The sequence below is a fragment of the Poecilia latipinna genome, unplaced genomic scaffold (genome assembly GCF_001443285.1).
Source record: "Poecilia latipinna isolate Pla-1442-1.1 unplaced genomic scaffold, P_latipinna-1.0 Scaffold1229, whole genome shotgun sequence".
Classification (NCBI taxonomy): Eukaryota; Metazoa; Chordata; class Actinopteri; order Cyprinodontiformes; family Poeciliidae; genus Poecilia; species Poecilia latipinna.
In genome coordinates this window covers 328,401-346,524 of record NW_015113845.1, presented here as the reverse complement: position 1 = coordinate 346,524, position 18,124 = coordinate 328,401, and the positions used below count along the sequence as shown (strand labels likewise).

Sequence of the window (18,124 nt, the reverse complement as noted above, 5' to 3'; positions counted from 1 at the left end):
TCCATAGACGGCGGCATCCACTGTCACTTCTGTAAACAGTTTGCAGCTATGTGACGTCTACGTTCTTCTTCTGCACGTGCTGGTTGCTTTGGGGTTGTACATCGTTCACACAGAAGCCTGGTTGCATTCGCATTTACTTAGCAATATGAACGACAACTCAAAAACCATCAGACTTTAGCAAAAAAATCAGAATTGAGGATCAAGACCTGTTGTGTGAACGTAACCCAAGACTTCTTAAACTGATACCTAACCAAGTATTATGAAATAGATTTACTTGAAATAAAGTTCAGATGTTGTAGTAGGATTTTAATGAATTGTTGTCATGTTTATGCGTTAGCTAAAATGGTAGCAGACAGAGAGGCTACAAAGGACATGAAGGATCTCTGCTCACCTATGTGTGCAGAGACGAACTCTGAGTTCAGCACCTTAAAGTCTTGCATGTTTTCAGGAGATGATCATCACTGAGCTGCAGGCCGAAACCACGTACTCAGTCACAGTGGCAGCCTACACAACAAAGGGCGACGGTGCACGCAGCAAACCCAAACTGATCACCACCACTGGCGCAGGTAATCCAATCATCACTGATAAAGATGAACACTGGAAGTCAGTCTCTTTCCATCTCCTGTGACAGTGCAAGGCTATGAGCAATTCAGATAATAGAAACAGAAGCAGTCTTCTTTTGTCATCGGTCGGACGTTCTAATGGCATTCTCACGAAAGACAATATGTGACATTATCCAAGTACTTTTAACTCTTTGCTGTAGCATTTGAACAAGTGCCACCTTTTATATTTTCAACCAGTTTTCTCCTCTGTCAGATTGCATTTGTTGCAGACAGAAGTATTATATTTCGTCTTTCTTGTAAATGGGAAAAAAGTGCAGTAGCCTACTATATAACCCTGCTGACCAGCAGTGTGCAGTAGCATTTGGGAGAGCAGCGGCACTGCAAATAGGCAAACGAACAAATGAATGAACAAATAAAAACAAACTGAGGTCAATGAGAACCTTATCACATTAACAGGGAGACACTGCTGCTGCTTGGATGTGATTATAATTCAGCTTCACAATGTACATGCTGTGAACAAGTTTATGGGTAGAACAACAGAGTTTAATCCAAGGCAATCTAGGGGTAGAAGACAGACGTCTGCATCAGCAAATATCATTTTCCTTCTAAATAGACGTAGGGTAAGGTTAAGTTATAAACTGTCATTGTGACAGAGTCACTGGTTAAGTGTTATTGTGAAGAATCCCAGCCTTTATTTTCAAAATGGGTGTGTCAGTCTCCCATTCCCAGACATTGCTCATCAAAACCTGCCAGAATAATGAAAGGAAAATCAGTCTTGAGAAAAACATTCTGGGTCTCCTAGTTGGAATGGCATCTTGACACAGAAAAGTTAAGGTATTTTGAAACCTTGATAGCAGCCCATGCTCTGATGAATGAAGAAAACAGCGTCCTTTATGTTTCTAAGAACTTTTTTCTCTATTCCCACCAATAGTTCCTGAGAAACCTCGCCTCATGGTCAGTACAACAAACATGGGAACGGCTCTCCTCCAGTGGCACCCCCCGGCAATAACCCACGGCCCCCTGCAGGGCTACCGCCTTCGCTTTGGCCGCAAAGACGTTGACCCACTGACTGTTATCGAGTTCCCTGAGCGAGAGAACCACTACACCACCAAAGAGATCCACAAGGGAGCCTCGTACACCTTCCGCCTTTCGGCGCGCAACAAGGTGGGCTTCGGGGAGGAGACGGTCAAAGAGGTGGTCACAAACGAAGAAGTACCGAGCGGCTACCCGCAGAACATTAAGGCAGAGGGAGCCAGCACCTCCACGGTTCAGGTCAGCTGGCAGCCCGTTCTCCTGGCAGAGCGAAACGGTCAGATAGTGAAATACGCTCTGCAGTACAAAGACATCAACAGCCCGCGGAGTCCGTCAGAACTCTTCATCACTGCCCCGGAATCAACCGTCCTCCTGGATGGGCTCAGGGCAGACACTACTTATGATATTAAAATGTGTGCCTTCACCAGCAAGGGCTCTGGCCCCTATAGCCCAAGTGTCCAATTCAGAACACAGCCTGTGGATCAAGGTAGGACCAGACACTGAACTTCTTATAGCCCCTTTTTTCCTCTTAAAAATCAACCTTTTCCTGCTCAGACCTGTTCAGCTGCAACTTCCGTCCTAATGTCTCAAAATGCTAAAGCTGACTCAACCAGAAGACTCTGGTATTAACATATTCCCCTATCATTAGTTTTTTGTTATCCTATAATTTAAGACCTCCCATGGAGTAAGTATGTGTGTCTCTTTGTGTTTTGTCAGTTAAGTAAAGGTCAGTCATTACTGTATAAACGTGGTGTTGGTAAGAAGGTAAGAGGACAGTTTTCAGTTCAACATAGTACTGGTTTCAACCTGGTTTTGAAGGAGACTTTCCCAGGTAAGCACTAGTGCGTGGGGTCAAAGGAAGACGGACAGAGAGGGTGTTTTGTGTCTAAATCATCTGCTCCCCCTTTCTTTTAGCAGTGTTTGCAAAAAATTTTCACGTGAGAGCTGCTATGAAGTCGTCAGTGCTGCTGACGTGGGAAATCCCAGACACCTACAACCCGGCACAACCTTTTACTGTGAGTGCTCGCTCACCTTGCTCGCAGCTTATAACCCCAACACGTGAACATCGCGCGACACTTTCCCCCACAACGTTTAAATGAGACGTTTCTTTCTCCCCCATACACAGATCCTCTACGATAATGGGCAGAGTGTGGAGGTGGATGGAAAGCTAACACAGAAGCTTATCACGGGTCTTCAACCAGAGACACAGTACTCCTTCCTGTTGACCAACCGCGGGAACAGCGCTGGAGGTCTTCAGCATCGCGTGTCCACCATGACGGCTCCAGATGTCCTTCGCACCAAGCCCTACATGATCGGCAAAACAAATTCAGACGGGATGGTGACCGTAGAGCTCCCGTCGGTCCAAACTTCTGAGACAGTAAGGTAAGCTTGAATGATGCCAGTTTGGAGTGGTATGTAGCTATTTTGTAAGGTATTTGTATGCTGATGAAATAAAAATACCACTGAAAATATTTCCAATCAGACAATATTTTTCCTTCATTCAGTCAGCTAAAAGACAGTGTGCAGCAACACAGATGCCAGACAAAAATCATCATTGAAATCACAGGTTAAGAGGTTTCAAGAAAAATTTACCTCGTTTGAAATCATAAATTTTAAACAACGTTGGTACACCTTAGTTAGGACAGGTCTTCCCAGAGACTAATTATGCACAACACCTTGTCAGTAATTACATATTTTTTTCCCCATAAACTATTTTCATTCCTCCCTGCTTTTGAGACGAATATCCTCTTCACCTCAATCATTACATACTAACGCAGCCGGACTCATTTGACCGCACTCCCCTAAGCCCAGTAAAGTCTCTTACAGCCTTTCAACAAAGCCCAGGATTGTCAGAAGGCTAGGGAGTACAATACATTGCACATGATGGCTTCCAACTCATTTTTTTTTTCTTTTGTTTTTTTGATGCTGCTGGTTGCACTTGGCCCACTGGCTTCCATAATACAGCTTAAGCTAATTAGTTTTGTATTAGCCTGCTACACTGACATTCGGGCTAATGTTAGCTGGTGAATTGCCCCACTAGAAAATCTCAAGTTTGGCAGTTTTGTTGCCACCTTGATGATGGGATGAGAATGCTTTTCTGTTTTTTTTTTGTTTTTTTGACTTAATCCACTGGGGACCTGAGTAAGAAATAACCGCCACTGGCAAAGTATCCTGAGCATGCTAAGCCACACACAGAGAAACAGAAACGAGTGATTACACATGACATTTCTTCTTTTTCTGCGTGTTTTCCAGGGGTTACTATATTGTGGTCGTACCTCTGAAGAAGCAGCGCACTGGGAAGTTTTACAGTCCCTGGGACAGTCCGGACGAGATGAATCTGGAAGAGGTGCGTTCCAGATCGTCTTAGAGGAAATTATTTAAAATACCGGCACAATCCACATTCTATTTCCAGGATTCTGTCAAGACAAGCGTCATAGCTCGGTCTGCAAAGTTGTGTGCGACGAACACATATTTAATTTCTCAAAGCAGGAAAAAGTACGTCGAGACAGGTATGAGGACAGGGGAGACAGGCGATGAGTCTTTCTGATTGACGCAAATGGCTCCAGAGAGCACTGTTCATATGGAAATGAGAACATGAAGTAGCCATCAATTGGACTGCAAACTGCCATCCCATCTCCATCTTCTCCTCCTCCTCTTTGTATTTGCAGTAATTACCTGAAGAGCTTGCATCAGGCCTTAGCGGCTCTTCGCGTTTCAGGAAAAGCTAGCGCACACGCCACTTGACGTTTTATATTTAGAGCTACATGCACAAAGTTGGGTAATTTTGAAGCATCAAGGTGTGCAGCAGTGTTGATAGCTAAATGATGGCTTTTATAAATACAGATTTAGGATTAAAGTTTGAATCTCACATGTTGAAAGTGTCAAACTTATGAGAATTACTTTTCTAAGTGTGCTTTTCATTTGCTTTCAGACTTGAATCGCACAGTAGTTATATTTCATGTCTGAAGAGGGGGGAAAAATGCATAAGGCAGCTGAGCACATTTGTGAAAGTGGCCAAAGAATAAAGATATTTCAAATGGTTCAGTGTGTAACACAACTAGTACCTTTTGGTTTTCAAGTGCCACAGCTCCAAATGTTTCTTTTGTATTCATTTTAAACTTATTTAATCATTTTGAAAGCCAATCAAAAGCTTGGTTAAGAATCATACATTTAACTGTTTTTATCCCGTTTCTGGCTTGAACTGTGATGTCATTTACCCTTTTATAACAGAAAACTATAAGAATGTCGGTCCCTTTCGTTGCACAGCTATTTCAGAGTCTGGCAAAGGCAGCGACACTTCTGATGTTTATTTTATTGGTTATAAACCTCGCGTTATATCATGGGTACAGATGGATAAAAGAAAACACAAGGGGTCTCATCCAGCAACGCCTTCATGGCTCATGCCCGGAGGCCCGTGTCTGCAGCCTTGACCGATGGCCCCAAAAGTCACCGTCTCCGTCAGAATTTATTTGTTTGTCAATATTGGCACTCACCTTTTCACAACTTTTCCCAAGGGCAGCTAGATTTAGCCGTGTTGACAGGAGAGATGATTGAAGACATTATCGGGCAGCACCAACACCCCCGCAGCCAAAACAAAGCACACAACGGCCGAGGACACACACTCCGCAGTGTGAACGGCAGCCACACACACACACACATACACACACACACACACATGTTGGATATATGCATTCAGACAGAGAAACGGCTAACCAGGCGCGATTAGCATAATTATCATCCATGCTTTGTAAGAGGAAATTTGAATTTGACGACACCGGCTTGCATGAAGGGCATTGTTTTCCTTTCAGCCTCGTAGGATCATTATCACTTGTGGCTGGGAAAGAAAGGTGGTGAAATCATTTACCCAAATAACAATTACGGAGTCGAAACGGATCGGCGCGATGTCGAAACCCACAAAATTCAATGTCTGAATCCGTTTTTATTTGCGGCTTGTTTAACTTTTCTTCGTTTTATGTGTGTTGGATTAATTTTCTGCAGAAAATGAGTGGAAAATAAATTACAGTACACTTATCAAACGCCGCCAAGTTCTCCCCAGATTTTACTCGTCGATGCGTTTAAGCAGAAAAAAAGCTTTTGATTGTATCAACAGAGCGATGCAAGTTTTGAATTAATTCAGTCCGTTTCTCACCGTTTGAAGCCGCCGGATAATCCTCAGCTGCTTTAAATGACGGAAAATTCACGCAATCTTTTAATCTCTCAATCTTTTGTCGTCAAATAAAATAAAAGCAGATGAAATAAGAAAAAAAAAGTTATTGATCTTTCTTCTCATGTTCTGCCTTTTTTTTTTTTTGCAATTAGCATTTTCAGCTCAGCAATCAAAAGAGATTGTCAGACTCAGTGAGTGCGGGGTTTGTTTTTGTGTGCGTGTGGCTGGAACGTGTCCCGCGTTATCAGCTGTTTTTTTTTTTTTCTTTCTTTTTTTTCACTAAAGCTACTGAAAGAGATAAACCGAACGAGCCGAGGCCTTCGCTTCCAGAGGCACGCCGAGCCCAAAGCCTACATCGCTGCACACTTCAAAGACCTGCCCAAAGAGTTCACCCTGGGAGACGGCAAGATCTACGACGACTTTGAAAACAAACAACTCCAGAACGGCCAGGAATACATCTTCTTCGTGCTCGCCGTGCTGGAAATGTCTGAAAACGTACGTTTTGTTTTTCAGTTCTGTCCTTTATAAAAATAAAAAAAAAACACTGTAAACGGTTTCACGTTGTCCCTGTACCGCCCCAGATCTCGGTGTAACTTATTGGAATTTTATTTAATAAAAGTGTTATGTAGTTGTATCACCAAGCAACACAACAGACAAGTTAGGGATAAAGAGCTTTTTATAAGAAAATGTCAAAAGAATTGCATTAGCTTTGAAAAAAAAGCATCACACTGAACACTATCATTGTGCTGCGTGAATGCTCCTTATCAGCAAGGAAATTCTCAAATATCCTCTACCTTGTTTGTGTTGGTGAATCATTTAAGATCTCATGAACATACATTTAAGTTTATGGTTGGGAAAAAAAAAAAGTTAAAAGGTCGGATGTGAATACTTTTTCAAGGCACTGTGATCTTAAAGCTCAAGTTCTCTCCCTGATTTCTTATTTAGTTCTAAAAACTGTTAAGGAAAAGGGTCAAATCCACTTCATCTCGGCCAAAGGTCGCAGTCTGCCTCTGGTTGTGTGTTACTCTGAGGGCTTGTGCAGCTTTGCCACGAAAACTTAAAGCAGCACTGGGAACGTGTCCAAAAAGAAGCTGACCCTGGATGCTTAAGGGAGAGAAACCCCCTGAAGACCTTCGCCGATCGCAGGAACACCTCGATAACAGAGCTCCTCTTTAATTGCATCCTACGTGTGGTCCACCTTATCTCCGCTGCTGCAGCCAGTGTGTCAATGTGTGTGTGTGTGCGCGCGTGTGTGTGTGTGTGTGTCAGTGCGGACGAAAGAGCAGAAAGCAGCATGATTAGGCAGCTGCAGGCAAGATGATGGATTTGATGAGCTCCAGGGTTTACAGCTCTACCTCGTACTCTCTCCACTAACCCCGAGTTCAGGTAGATAATGACGGACAGACGCAAATCTCTAATTTGCCCACTAACGCATACATTTTCTTCCCCGGAGACCATCTTTTTATCCCTGGTTTGAATATGAAATGGTTCAATCAGCTCTTTCCTTGAGAAGAAAGATACACAGATAATTGTAGTTGGTCAAACAGCAGCTGTGCAAAAAAAAATAAAAAAATTACTCAAGAGGAAACTTTGAATTAGCTTTGAATTTGCCTTACTGAATTCACCGCATTGCAAATAAATAGGAAACACGTGCAGCAAAATATCAGACGGGTTTTAAAACGGCAAAAACTGGACCAAAGTTCTGTTTTTTCCTTCTCAGATCATGTATGCCACCAGCCCGTACTCCGACCCAGTTGTTTCAGCAGACCTCAATCCCCAGCCGATCATGGACGAGGAGGAAGGTCTCATCTGGGTGGTGGGGCCCGTGCTGGCAGTTGTCTTCATCATATGCATCGTCATCGCCATCCTTCTTTATAAAAGGTGAGGACATTGCAGCGCATCAGAAACTCACAACAATCTGTCGCAGATAGAAACGCTCGACGTATTCCGCATCACAGAGCCTCTACCAGACATAACAGTGAGGTGCATGAGGCGCTTTTTTTTGTGTCTGCAACATTTGTTTCAATCAAGAATCCCCCCCGGAGTGTTTGTCGTTAAAAAAAAGCACAATTTTAATTTTATCTGACCAAAGAACAAGGTTCATTTCATCATAAAAACTTTGAAAATAACAAAAAAACTCAGATTCTTAAAATGTATGTATTTTGCACACTATTATTTCTGTTGTGTCATTTCTTTTGGGGGGGTCACTACATCAAATCTTGAAATTTTTCTCCCATCCATTTAAAATTTAAACTATCAGCCATTTAAATGTTCTCATTAGCTTCTATCTCTTTAGTTCTGGGTTATAAAGAATCATAAAAATAAAGACACAGTATGGTATTTTGAAGTAAAGATGTAGGAACCCTGTTGTTTACTTAGCGACTGAGGAAGTTGGCTTGGCTCGCAAACAACCGGTTGCCGTCTAATGGTTGTTATGGAAACCTGTTGAATCCTAATGCCTCTTTTCCGTTGAGCGGTACGGCTTTGGTCAGTGCAGTTCGGTACCCTGTTTTATGGTCCGGTGTATTGAGGAGAGCATTTTTGGCAGTGACCTGCCTTGTGGCAAGATAAAGTTGGATCCTCGTCCAGCCTTGTCAGTCACAGTTCTAGTTGTTTTAATTATAGCTCTTAGTGTAAGTTTGACCAGGTTTTAGCAATCAGCCATTTTCTTGCGAACATTTCCTGACTAATAAAGATTAACACCCGTCCGGTTTACTAAAAATGCCTTGTTCTCCTCTTGTTCCCACTGTGAAGAGTTTATAAAACAAAACAAAAAAAAATAGGCTACTATGTCACATCATATTTATTCACCGGGGAAACAAAAATGAATCCATAAGGTAATAAACTCCTAGACACTTATCAATTTACTAGAAGAAAATTGTTTAGAAAATAGACGAATATTGTTTTATTGTTTTTTTTTTTTTTACATCTTCACCAGGGTGGCTAATAATTATAAAGGATGCTATATGAGTGGCAACATTGTAGTGCTGAATAAACTGAAACATTGAACCAAATTCCAGTATTCAGATGTAGAAAAAGTGATTTTTACCTTTAAGCCTGAGGCGCATCGATCCTAGGACTAAGTGTGACCTTCCTTCTCAGTAATTCACATTAATTCTAACATGAGTAATTCCAAACATGCATCTACCCGAACTGTCAAGCCATCAAAGCTCAGGCGCCCACAGTCCTTCAAGCAGACACGTCTGCTGACTGAAAGTTAATCACACGCCTCCCTCCACACACTCAGGAACTCTCTTTAAACTGTAGCAAACACTGCTGTAATGCTCTTCCCACTGAATGAAAATATCCCCCTCCCTCCTTTTTTTTTTCTTTTAACTGGAACCCCCTAGTGATATTCTGAGCCCGTAATGTCACTGCTCATCAGTCAAGCGTAGGAGGGAAGAGCTTTGACTATCTGCTGCCTGTCACTGCATGTGTGTGAAGCTTTCAGAAGGACCCCGGGGTGTGGGCTCACTTCCCAGCCATCCTAACCTCCCCCCACCCCCTCTCCTCTCCCCACACCTTTCGCCGCTACCCATCCAGCTGGGGAACCTGAGCTACAGATCCTCATTTTTGACCTTATGCTCCCTTCTCCTGTGTCCTCCTGTTCCGCCAGGACACACGCAGCCTTTAAGCATGCACCTGCACACATTTGCGCTCCTGCATCGTCCACTTCCTCGTCCGTCTCCTCTGGCCTTCTACATAACCAGTAGTTCATTCAGTCAAATATCTACGCCTGAGCTTATTTTCATGGGAGCCCTCAAGCTACAGCTTGTGGAGAGTAACAGCACAGTATGGCTAATAAAAATCTGTTGCAAATAGCCATATTCTACTTTTCTGGATTGTCACTAGCATCAAAATTAACAAAAAAAAAAAAAAAACGTACATATTTCTTTATATTTAAACTGGAAAATATTTTTTTTTTTTTACAACTTGATTAAAAAAAACTGAGATTATTTTTTTATTATTTATGATTAATTTTCTTTAGCATCTGTAAAGTCCAGTAGATTTAAACATCGAGTACCAGACTAGTTATTGACAGGCAAGGGGACATTTGGCACTAGAACTAGGTGATATTTCTCTTGAAGATCAATATTCATGGGGTAGAGAATGCAACTTTCATGCAACAACACAACAAAATCGTGGTGAGATCTGCTGAGCCTGGACATAAAAGCAAATTGTACACCTCCAAATACAATCATGGCAATAAGACGGATGGATTTTGTTTCAAATGGAAAAAAAAAAAACCCACCACAATTGCGTGCCCCATCACACACATTTCATTAAACTCAACGATCCCACGTGTCGTTTCATATAAAATACCAAATGCATGAATCTTTAGTGTGCATCATTTCTGAGTTTGATAAATGCATAAAACAGTGGAGTACAGGAACAGACACGCCAATTAGCAGTCAAGAGATGACTTTTTTATGCTTGAACAAGAAGCAATCAGCTGAAACTGCTTGAAATAGCTGAGATACATTGTACGAATCTTGGCTGCACCTGGGAATCTGTAGTGTTTGAAACAAAGAACCTCAAGGCTGCATAATTGAGCATAATCCCCCGAAGTGAAGCATCACTAATCTTGCACACAAAGCAAAAAAAAAAAAAGTCAGGCGAGATGGATTCATTTTTCTCTTGCTGCTTTTGATTTAGTTTCTGGAAGTCTCAGTAATATTAAAACCTAAAGGTCTCATTCCCTAATGTGTTGCCGTTTCTTTCTTTTATTTTTTATTTTTTGCTGACCAATGGAGCAGCAAACCAGACAGGTAAGACTGCCAAAGAAATGAACAAGAAACAAACAAAAAAGAAACCTAGAACGTCTTGGTCAGTTTTTTTTTCTTTTGCATGTCGCTAATGAACACATCTTTCCCCTGCAAGAGAGGCATGTCGCACATGTAAGAGCGTTTTTTTTTTTTTTTTCTTTTAAACAGCAACAGGAAAAATCACAAAACTGGGCATTGTCACTGCACGGTTTTGAGCAAAAACACAGTTTTATGTTGTTTACACAAACATTTAAATAAAAAAAATGTGGAATAGCATCTTAAATACTTACACGTAAGAGGACAGCAACAGTTATTTATACTACTGCCAAAATAATCCAGTATTATGAATATTACTACAAGAAGAGTCTTAGCCATGATATTTATCAGTTACAACATGGTAACATACTAATACGTAAACGTATGTTGGCAGGTTATCTGCTCCAGCAGAGCCTTCAGTCAGCTGCTTAACAGACATTTACTTTGCCAACTGTAGTTTCAAAACACTGTTAGATTAATACAAATGTTAGTTTCCTCTTATTTAGTTTTGGCACCGTGACTGTTAGTTGTTTTTTTTTTTTTTAAACCAGAAATATTTAAACCAAGGTAAAAGTGACTTTCTTGTCATTGAGGGAAGAATGGTGGAGCCTTCATTGAGTGAGCTGACCAGCAGTGTGCAGGCAACAACTAGTGAATTGGGACATTGCTGCAATATTCAGTACTTGGAAGAACTGGAGAAATGTCTGTTGTTCTGACAGTTTCTCTTGCATGAAAAGATGTTGGAAGGCTGTTTGAATGGTTTGATGACATTTTTTTTTAGCTATTTTTAAACTTAACATTTCAAAACGCTGGAACGTCTTTTTACCAGTAACTGGTTTATACTTACACAAAAGATCCCTTTGAACTGAGGTATGTTATTTAGCATTCTTAGGATTTTAGGAGAATTTTTTTTATTTATTTTTCCTTCTTTGCTAAACTATTTCAGTCTGACCTATTAATTAAGACAAGGAGAAGCTAATGTGGTGACGACATGTAATATAATTTCTCAAGAAAACGTTTTTTGGACGTTTGCAACATCATTTGTTGCAATTTCTTTCGTCGAATATGAAAAACATACCATTGGAATACCTGGAAAGACGATGACACTTGAACATTTTCAAAAGTATTCACAAACTGAAAACCATTGTTGCAGTAGCTCTTGTGGTTGATTATGCTTAGTGTACAGTGGTCATAGTTGTGCACTTGTTAGCATTCTTGCCTTGTAGCTAAAAGGTTGTATCTCTACGTACCTCGCCTCTTACCAAGTGGGCATCTCAGGCTTGTGATTTGTGCATCAGATCAGGATATAGTTTTATTTGGGGGCTCGTCAAGGATACGTATATTTAACTTGTAATGACATCTAAAACAAAGCTGAAAACTGAATGGATAAGCATCAAATTAAAGGCTTTAATATCAATTTAAAAACTGCAATGACAAAAAGCAAAGAAAGGCTTACTTAGAATCTGACAGAGCAGGTAAGTTAATAAAATAAACTAGAATAAATCTGGTCTCCTTTTAAACAGAAGCCCAGATTTAGAGAAGCAAGGACAAAAAAAAAGATATCATAATTTGACTTTTTTTTAAATACACCCTTAAAGCTTAAATGCAAGAGTTTCCCTGAATCAACATTAAAACATTATGCCTAAGCACAAAAGAATAATCCTCAAAGAGCTGTTAGCTGAAAACCTGTACAGTAGATCAACTAAAGGATGATGTACTGCATCTCTCAGGGCCTATGTCAGCTCCCTGCTGGATTTTTTAAAATTATTATTGTCTTTATCTGCTGTAGTTACTTTTTTTTTTAATGACTTACACTTTTGTACTCATCTTGTCCACTTTCTTTGTTTTAAAGCAAATTATGGATTTTATGCTGAAAATGAATGAAAAAGCTGAAGTCCAAATAAAGACTAGTGAAGTTCTTCAGATAGCTTGGGGAAGTATTAAAGACCACTTTAAAAGATTAAAAATAAAGCATGCTGTGCAGGCTGTGCATAAGAAATAAGGACTGGTTTTGCACCGTGCCATATAATTAAGCATATGTACATTAACAAACTCTGGTTTCAGTATAATGCATATAAATCCTGGACCAAACAAAGCCTTCCAATTTTCTTAAAAGCTGAATGCATGACCTGACACTCTCACTGAAACGTGAACATTAAGCTTCACTAAGGATGGAATTAACCAGCTAGAAGCTATTGTACTGCAAGCCATTATACAATGAAGAGATGTTACTCAGACTTTCCCCTGTAGTCCTGCATGCCGAGAGAATGTAGTCCTGTCAGCTCCTTAATTACATATTTCCCCTCATTATTCATGCGACAACAAGGCGCATTTTGAGGTTATACAACAATAGAGAGAGAAAAAAAAAAAAAGGCATCTGTTTTCTTGGCTGAGATAATTTGAATTTGTTTTATATCCCGCAGAAAAAGAGCAGAAACCGAAGCCAGAAAAGGCAGCCTTCCAAACAGCAAAGAAATGCCTCTTCATCATCCGACTGATCCGGTTGAGCTCCGGCGTCTTAACTTCCAGACACCTGGTAAGTATTCCAGATCAAGCGTTGTGTGAAGAAGAAAAAACAACAAAAAACTGAATGTGCATCTTGGGAAAATAGTCTGAATGCCACTGATTGCTTTCTTCAAGGGAACAAAACCAAATATTCCTCTTCATCACCCTTTCTTGGTAAGATTGACACTGAACAAGGGAGCGTTTTGCACAAGAGGCAGTGGACAGGTGCTCTGAACAGACAGAGAGGGTCAATACTGACATGGGTCTCTCTGGAGACGCCTCGCTGTGGAAAATCCGGAGGCAGGAATGCGGGCTCGACACTTCAGTGGCATATGTCATCGCCGTCTGCATCTGCGTTGTACAGGTCATTACAGCTTGTCACGCTCACCCAGAATAGCACAGACCTGCACTGCAGGAGGCGAGCGAAATACGAAATTAATCACGGCTGTGTGAAAACCACGAGCTGGCGAGAGGATGACGAAACCCGTGTTTTTGCGGCTTCGAAGTCGTTCGCATTTTGTCGCATTCCAAACATGCTGAGATTTTATCTGATAAGCCGACACAAAGTAGTGCAATCAAACCTTGCAAGGTCGTTTTCAAATTATTTTCCTACAAAAGTTTTAAAAGTGTGATATCAATTTGTGTTTGTTCCGCTTTACACTGATACCCGTAAATAAAATCCAGTGCGAGAAGATGCACTTAGGAGTCACCAAGCCAACAACTGGAGTCCACCTGTGTTGAACTGATTCTTGATGGAGATTTGCCTTCCAGCAGGACAACACAGCAGCCAGAGCTACAATGGAACAGTTTAGATAAATGTGCAAAATTGACAACATATCCTGAAGAGTTTGCAGCTTTAATGACATGACGCCCATTTCAGACGCCATTCTACTTCATAATTCCATACTATTTTGTGTCGGTTTATCAAATAATGTCCCAATTAAATGCACTGGAGTTGCAATGTGATAAAATATGAATCCTTTGGCAAGATGCTGTATTACCAGGAAAGGAGACACACATTTTCTCCAGGGCCAAAAGTGGCACATTTTAATACAGTTTGACTTTCTTTGGGTCTGACTGCTTCAGAACGGGTGTTCAGACGCTGCCAATAAAGTTGTAATATGAAACACGTATTTTTCAGGTCAGCTAGCCCAAAAGGGGGATAAATTATCCCGGCAGGCTCATTTGTGCATATTCAGAAAAGCTCCGTTGGGATTTTAGGGCCATTACAGATCATTTTATCCAAGCAGGAGGAGTATTTTTACCTCAGCCTGGAACTGATTCCAACCATCCTTCCACTATTTTTCTCACCTCTCAAGCCGATCTTTTTTTTTTTTTTTTTTTACTTACTTAGAGCCAGTATCTTGGCTCTCTGAAGCTACAGAAAGAACCAAATATTTTTCTTCTCACCACAGGACCACTTTCCTCCAAAGCACTTCTACCTAAGAACACCTCTCTCTGCTGCACTTCCCCTCCTTTTCACCTCTTCACCCCTCTCATTGGACATTTTTATCTTAAGGATTCTTGATCTCTGAACGATGGCATGTCAGGAAAGGCACTCTCGTGGTTGCACCTCAACCCCTCTCCCTCCCCCCCAATCCCTTTAGTAAAAATGGATTTTGAGTGGCGGACTGCAATAAAGGCAGTCCTTGCAGTCGTTCGAAGGGATGTATAAGTGGGTGTGAAAACGTTGCAGCTTCCATTTGCTAATGCCCACTTGTGCCAGAAACCAGAATGAAACGTAGTGTCGCATAGAGCGCCAGGCGCCCAGCTTAGCAAAATAACACATCCTCTCTTCCGTCATAGCCACAGTGAAACACGTTGCTTTGGTGAACATCTCTTCCTGGACCTTTTTTTTTTCTTCTTTTATACAACCTGACTATAAATTATTTATACAGTGTAATTCTGCCTCGTGGAATCAAATCCATCTGAACTGCTGCAGCACACCAAGTCTGTTAAGTTGGTTTTAAATTATTACAAACTGGAGACGGCTCACTCGAGATTATTTTATCCTTGACGTAACTTTGTCACATAATACTACATTAAACCCAGTAGAGCCGTTGTGTGTGTATGCTTGAGATCTAACTTTCTAATACAATGTTCTGGATTCTGCTTTGTTCTTTGATGGCATGTGTTTTTTTTTTTTGTTTTTTTTTGCACCAACTGGGATTTCTAATCCAACACTATGGTGGGTTAAAAAAAAAAGTTTAAACTAATATAAACAAAACTCTTCTGTTTCTGAAAGCATATCTGCCCCGACACATACAACCCTAATTAGCTCTTACTTCCTCTGATGACGATCAGCTTGCTTTATTGCTAGGCTAACATTAGCATTTTTCTCCAGGTTTTGATATGACTTGTTGATAATTAAGTTTGTAACATATCTTTTTGGATATATATTCCACTATTTTTTATTGGGAAAAAAACTTACTGGAAAAATTGTCCTACTTAAATTTGTTGCTTTGTTTTAAAAATTATAGAAGCTAATGATCAGAGCTGCCCTTTGTGTAACCCTCCCACAAAGACAAAAACAGATGCCTCATGAGACCATATGCTTAAACACACATAAACATCATTCTAAAAAAAAAAAACAACTTAATTTTGTAGGGAAAATGCATATTTGTTCTGTGCAAAGACGACCATCAAGCCACCCGTCTTGCTGGCTAAGATTATAAATTGATGCCATCAGAATTTGAGGTCAGTCAGACGAAACCTCCTTTTAATAACACCAGTCATTTACAAAGGACTGGTGGCTTGATCAGTGCATCTCTACCAGTTACTCTTCAGAAATGTCCCTCCAGATGAAATTGGAATGAAGAATTTGTCTAATATTTATTATCTGTAATAAAATGTATTTTTAGTTGTGATTAATCCTTGTATACATAGTCTCTGTTCAGTACACTAAACAAATTATCAGATCATTCAGTCTACCTCTTCCCTGTGAAATTAGCACAGTGGCATCACAATATTTTGTATGTTGCTAATCTCCCATATAGTATAGACAAAATCAGCTATTTCTTATCCTTTTTCTACCTTTTGTCTTGTATTTTTTTTTAACTAAAAACAGTCATCACATTGCTGTGACGTCTATAATAAAGTTAATTTCACCCACATTTCCTCCACAGGTTCAGGTGCGCCCAGTCACCCCAGTAACCTCCATTTGTCAAGTTAGTTGTTCTCGATTATGCTTTTTGACATGACCCATAATCGTTTTCTTTAGCCTCAGTTCTTTCCTCCTTTTGTTTTTGCTAAGTCTTGTGTCCACATCCGCATCTAATTTATCACGCCGTTTAACACCATTGTCATCGCAGGAGGCAGAGTTTGAAATGACATCACTCAAAGCAGATGTCAGCAGCCTAACATTCAGCGTGTGACGTTTGTGTGTTTTGGGGGATGTTTGTGTGTGTCCGTGCACACGCTGTCATTGCTAACTACCCACTGCGGCGTTCTGTGTGAATAACGTTTTTCTCTCTCCATAGGGAGTGGGGGCTAAAGTGTGCTCGATGGCCTCTCATTGGCTTTTGTGTCTCTTTATTAGCATGGTCACTGCTTTGAGTAAAACAAACTAGCCTAACAAGATTCACTCTTCCACCTCCACCTCTTATAATCATATGCTGGTAATGGAGGCTTGTGCCTGAGCGATGATCGGTCCATCTTGTTTTTTTGTGACAGGTATGGCGAACCATCCTCCGATCCCCATCATGGAATTGGCCGATCACGTAGAGCGCCTGAAAGCCAATGACAACCTAAAGTTTTCCCAGGAATATGAAGTAAGTGTCAACTCTTTGTTATAGGTACAATTTAGTTAGGGTCAAAACTTCTTGTGGTTCTTGAGAGTCACTTAAATATTTAGGTGTAGTCACCACAAAAAAAAAAAAGAAAGAAAGAAAGAGAAAAAAAAACATCAAGAAGCAAAAGTACATGTTTGCTGTAAAGTTTGTATGAAAACATTAAGACCAATGGTGTTCCCAAAGGTTTTGGCCTTTGTTGAGTCAAGATCCTTCATAAAGTCAGTCAAACTCTGCTTTTCAAATAAAATATGTAAGAAGTCGCACAATGAGGACGCATGAAGAGTAAAACAAGCAAAGCATAATGTAGCCATCTTATGATATTACTGTAGAACCTAGAAGTCTAAAGCCCTTTGGGATCTTTTAGTTCTCCAACAATATGAATTAGTCCCGTATGCCAGTTGATAATTTAGCACTATGCCTTTCATAGATCCTTAAAATAAAAAAAAAATCTTCAAAAAAGGCCCCAGCTGCATTTGAAAAATAATTACCACTACCCTGTTCTGCCCGTCTCTCTGTGCTGATCATTCAGCTCCTCCATAATCTACGAGGTCACCTTGTGGGCCTCAAACTGCCAAGCTGCCAAATCATTAGTGCCGCTTAAGTACCTTTCTATTCCAATTTCATACTGCTTATTTCAGAGCAGTGGAAAGCAATTTTATGAGCACAATGTAATAAAGATTTTTATATTGTAAGCAACGTTGCAGCCCATTGTTTGAACATATTTTGGTAAAAATCAAACTGAGCCTGACTTTCCATGCCTTTGTTTAGGATAGATTTGGACAGGACATATTGATCAGAAAAATACGTCCTTGGGAGGCTAATGTTTGGGGTAATTGTGCTAAAATTAAAGGGTTTAGCTTGGCAGCTAGAGTACTGGAGATTTTTTTTGTTTGTTTGTTTCCTTTTGGAGAAACCTGCATCAACACTTTCTCTGGGATCCGGTTACAAAAGCTTGGTAATACCTAAGTTGTGCCAGTAGGGGGTGATAGCGTGAATACTAAATGCATCAAAATTCAACAGAAGAAATTCCTGAACATGGCCAAAGTAGATCTGGGCTGAAGATTTGACCTAAAGAGTTGAACCTCATAACGCAGGACATTTTTCTTACCGGCTTTGATAATCAGTGATGAAATGCAATTTTGTGACTCCATTAAACAATATTTACCAAGAGAAAGTTCATTGGTAATTTTAGTTTGACAAAGGGTCAAATTTCAAATGTGAAATTTAATGTCATATACATTTTTTCTGGGCTTAACAGGGATC

General features: G+C 40.4%; 1 protein-coding gene across 19 annotated transcripts in view; it reads left to right on the top strand.

Moving 5' to 3' along the window:
• The window catches only part of LOC106960783 (receptor-type tyrosine-protein phosphatase delta-like), a 64,551-nt gene that overhangs the window by 28,003 nt on the left and 18,424 nt on the right, over nt 1-18,124 (top strand). For 7 of the 19 annotated variants that reach the window (XM_015054106.1, XM_015054099.1, XM_015054098.1 and 4 more), the window contains 11 exons: nt 449-566; nt 1,495-2,082; nt 2,511-2,611; nt 2,722-2,978; nt 3,849-3,942; nt 6,049-6,258; nt 7,484-7,644; nt 10,521-10,532; nt 12,989-13,101; nt 16,196-16,237; nt 16,743-16,840. In XM_015054106.1, coding sequence (XP_014909592.1) covers nt 449-566; nt 1,495-2,082; nt 2,511-2,611; nt 2,722-2,978; nt 3,849-3,942; nt 6,049-6,258; nt 7,484-7,644; nt 10,521-10,532; nt 12,989-13,101; nt 16,196-16,237; nt 16,743-16,840 — 1,794 coding nt within the window. The remainder of the gene's footprint in view (nt 1-448; nt 567-1,494; nt 2,083-2,510; nt 2,612-2,721; nt 2,979-3,848; nt 3,943-6,048; nt 6,259-7,483; nt 7,645-10,520; nt 10,533-12,988; nt 13,102-16,195; nt 16,238-16,742; nt 16,841-18,124) is intronic. The other 12 variants (XM_015054110.1, XM_015054108.1, XM_015054104.1 and 9 more) reach the window with 6 other exon arrangements.